At 31.3% G+C, this 3,776-nt stretch overlaps 1 protein-coding gene across 4 annotated transcripts; it reads right to left on the bottom strand.

The window, feature by feature from the left end:
- Positions 1-1,108: 1,108 nt before the first annotated feature.
- On the bottom strand, positions 1,109-3,431 carry LOC148199109 (short-chain dehydrogenase/reductase 1-like). 4 transcript variants are annotated; one of them, XM_088112191.1, is made up of 5 exons: positions 3,412-3,431; positions 3,064-3,310; positions 1,918-1,967; positions 1,666-1,876; positions 1,109-1,589 (listed from the first exon to the last, which is right to left on the bottom strand). In XM_088112191.1, exons 1-5 carry the CDS (start codon positions 3,429-3,431, stop codon positions 1,212-1,214), a joined length of 906 nt encoding a protein of 301 aa, XP_087968317.1. In that variant the 3' UTR covers positions 1,109-1,211. The 4 variants fall into 4 exon arrangements, with proteins under 4 accessions (XP_087968317.1, XP_087968319.1, XP_087968320.1 ...); XM_088112193.1 differs by having other exon boundaries at positions 1,666-1,839; positions 1,920-1,967; XM_088112194.1 differs by having other exon boundaries at positions 1,666-1,839; positions 1,926-1,967.
- Between the last annotated feature and the right edge of the window lie 345 nt (positions 3,432-3,776).

Here is a 3,776-nt window from a genome sequence, read left to right as displayed (position 1 = left end):
TGGATGTGTTAATAATGTTAGTGGTTTTCTCCAAAACCAGGTGACAAATACAATGAAGTGTACGAGTTTGTTTTGTAGTTAATGTTGTTTGTTTTTTGGGTAGCTTCGTTGATTTGGACCACTAGAAAGTTTTCTGGTGGTGGTGGAAAATTGGTGCAAGTGGGGACGTGGGTTCATCAAACACATACAACTTACTTTTTTTCTTAAACACTAGTTTCTATTTTGAATGAGTTTGGTTCTTATTTGGGTGAATTTAGTTCATTTTGTTAATGTCATATAAAGAAGTAATGGTGATCAATCCATCTCAAGTGTCAATTCCTAATTTTTCTACACATTTTACAAACTTAAATAAATCATTGTAATTATTATTGTGATAAAGAAAAAAAATCTAAAAATTGCTATTCTCATTGATTGTTGGCTAACTCGTTTACCGGATGACATTCTCAGTTTCCCAAGCTCGAGTGTCATCAAAGCGTTGCGAAGTGGTATAAGTACAAGACAATGATCTTAACACTGTTGTTAAGTGTCCACCACGAAATCTAGCACGTGAACGACAAATTCTTTTGCTAGATATATAAAAATAATAATAAAGAAAACTAAAAATTAACATGTCACGTTAATAATAATATCTTTTGTAAGGTATTAACAAAAAAAAACTAATTTAGTCAATTTTTAAAAAATGTGACTCAATTGAAAAAGAATATATAAGTGAAAACCAATCTTCAACTTTTTAACCAAACTTTCAAATCAAACACTTAATTAAGTCTTATATTTTATCATTAAACATTATATTATAAATAATTAATATATCAACATGCAATACATAGAATCACTTTTCATATCTTACAAAATTTGAAATTGTTGTAACTGTAAAATTCTCTCATAGTTAAGTGTAAAGCATCATAAGAACTTTGGTCGTGCTAATTAAGTGTGATCAATGTGAGAATCAAAGTCTAGAACTGGCATGTATATATTCTTCAGCAGTTATGAATCTATCGTGGAAAAGAAAAAAATTAATTATTTCATTTATTTGAAACAAAAGAAAATACAATATCCTCTCCTTTAAGGATTTCTTATTAGTATTCTCTTCCCTCCCTTATTCCTAATTGCTATATCAACAATGACGCAAATATAAAGGTAAGAAAAATATCATCAAGAGGCACATTCTGGTTGTTCTTGAATCTGCACCATTTATATGCATTTGTAATGATTCAAAAATTTGACATTTCTTCCCTACTATAGAAGAGGCCAGAAGGGGAACCGTTGGGAAGCAATGCTAATCTCACAACACTAGCAGCACCTTGCTCAACTGATAAGAAACCAGTGTTTCTGTTTATGTCTGTTTTCACAAATCCAGGACACACACAATTGATGCAAAAGTTTGGATATTTCCTTGCTAGAATCCTTGTGTATGAATTCATGGCTGCTTTTGAGACCATATAGGCAGATAAGAAGGTTGGCCAACCTTTGTTTATGAATGAACCTTCTTCAAAGTTTTTCATAAACTCTTTCAGTACCTCATCTATTCTATCTTCTGTAAGATTTTCAGCATCATCAAACACCCCTTTAGCCATTTTGTTTGCTATCCCCTGAAACATCACCACATATCACAATTTTTCTAATGTAAAATCATATTTCAAGAGCAAATTTATAGCATTCTTGTACCTTTAACAACCCTCCTTGGGAGGAAACATTAACAATCCTAGGTGAGTTAGATAGTTTCAAAAGGGGAAGAAATGCCTCAGTTGTTTCCTTTGCACCATAGTAGTTTGTTCTTAGACACTTTTCTGCCATTTCAGAAGTTTGAGTAAGTTCCCTCCAGTTAATTGTTGACCCTTGCTGCATATGTGGAAGAAATTCAGCTTCAATAAAGGTTCTACATACAACATAAATCCCTCACATTAGACAAAAAAATACACACTGACCATTTCATATGGATTTACACCACTGATTCCTGCATTGTTCACCTATACAAGAATGTCAGATTTTTCAGAGGTTAAAATGATTAATTCAGATAAAGTTGAAGGGAAACAAATAAGATGACTTCTATAATTTAGACATATTCTTATAAGCATGAAGAAAAACTATTTTAAGTACTTTTTTTATGGTTTTGTGTATAGTCATAAGAAGTTATGAATGCTGATAAACCATATTTGAAATTGCTAGGAACATTATAGAATCTGAGTACTTGAGAATACATTTTTTTTATAGCTAAAGGAAAAAAACTTTCCTATAGTTAATAATGGATACATACGCCAAATTTTATTTCTTTCTATATGATTTAAAGGATACAGAATGAAACAGCCTAGCACCATAAAAAAATGCTCTTAGACTTGCAAGGTGTACCACGAGACAAATTATAGTAAAAAAAACCTTATAATATTTGAAGGTTTTAAAAGAGTATATATATTGCACTTTTTAACTCTATCCAATAATTTTATATTGTTTAGAAATTCTGTTAGAAACAATTTAAAAACATATTTTCTCTCGTAATCCTTCAAGATAACTTATAAAAATAAAACTATATCGCTTAGAAATTCGGTTACAAACAATTTAAAAACATATTTTCTCTCAAGAGTCCTTCAAAATGTTTTAAAAAGATAAATTTTTTTAAGAAATTTGACTTTAAAAGAAACAATACCTTAAATATGATCATTATCTCTCGTTACTATCTCAAGATATTTGAGGTAAAAAAAAAATAATCAACCTATATTCACTGTAATTTCCACATCTAGTAAGGAAATACACAAAACTAAAAGTGGTGCACTTTCACAATTTATACACAAGGTTAACTCCATTCTAGTTTCAATTTTATCCTATTTCTCTTTCCTGGAAAGCTTAGATTATAGTCTCCCAATCTTAGATTATAGAGCCCAAAAGTCACGTTGTATTGAAAAATTTACCTTTGTATTTGGAGAAGGAAAAATAAGAAAAAAGTTATATAAAACAGTTTAAGATTTTGATGTGTGTACATTAAGGATATATATAGAATGGTTCCTAATGACGTAATAATTTCTAAAGTATAAGATATTGAAAATGAATTCCACTAGCATGTGTTCTTACCAAGATATCAAGTCTCCCAAACTGTGACTTGAGAAACTCCAGGAGTGAATGAATACTAGCAGAGTGAGTGACATCAAGCTGGTGAAAAACCACCAACTCAGAGACACCACATTCTTTCAATATCTCAATCGCTTCATGCCCTCTTTTCTCATCTCTGGCAGTGAGCACCACCTTCACTCCATTTGAGGCCAACTGCTTAACAGTCTCTAACCCTATCCCTTTGTTTGCCCCAGTAACAACAGCATACCTGAAAAAACAACCACATTCTACAACATCATTCTAACATAGAAAGAACATGCAAAATGAATCGTTGCATGTGAACAATGTTGTTTCACTCGACTAAACAACCTTGGTTTTGGTTCTATCATAGATGCTGAATCTTGATGAACTGCTTAAGGAGAGAAATGAATATATGTATAAGAAAGAAAGAAATGGCGGCTAGTCAAACGGGTTAGTTGTGTTGTTACCTGTTACTGCAGTTGTTGTTGTTGTTTATTCCACAGCATCATTGTTCAAGATATGAAAAAAAATTGTTAGTGTTTGTTGCACAGTGTGGTGCATGGTGAAATGGAATATTAGATGGTATTGTAAACTGAGTGACCACAGCATGTGACGAAAGAGACAATGCAAAAATCCAAAGAATGTTTTACCTAATCTGGTATGGACATTCGTAAGTAAAATATAAGTTTTCATGTTTGTAAATTTAAATTGAT

Source organism: Vigna umbellata, chromosome 4, assembly GCF_029865625.1.
Source record: "Vigna umbellata cultivar VRB3 chromosome 4, Vumbellata_1.0, whole genome shotgun sequence".
Lineage (NCBI taxonomy): Eukaryota > Viridiplantae > Streptophyta > Magnoliopsida > Fabales > Fabaceae > Vigna > Vigna umbellata.
This window is presented reverse-complemented; position numbering and strand designations above follow the sequence as displayed.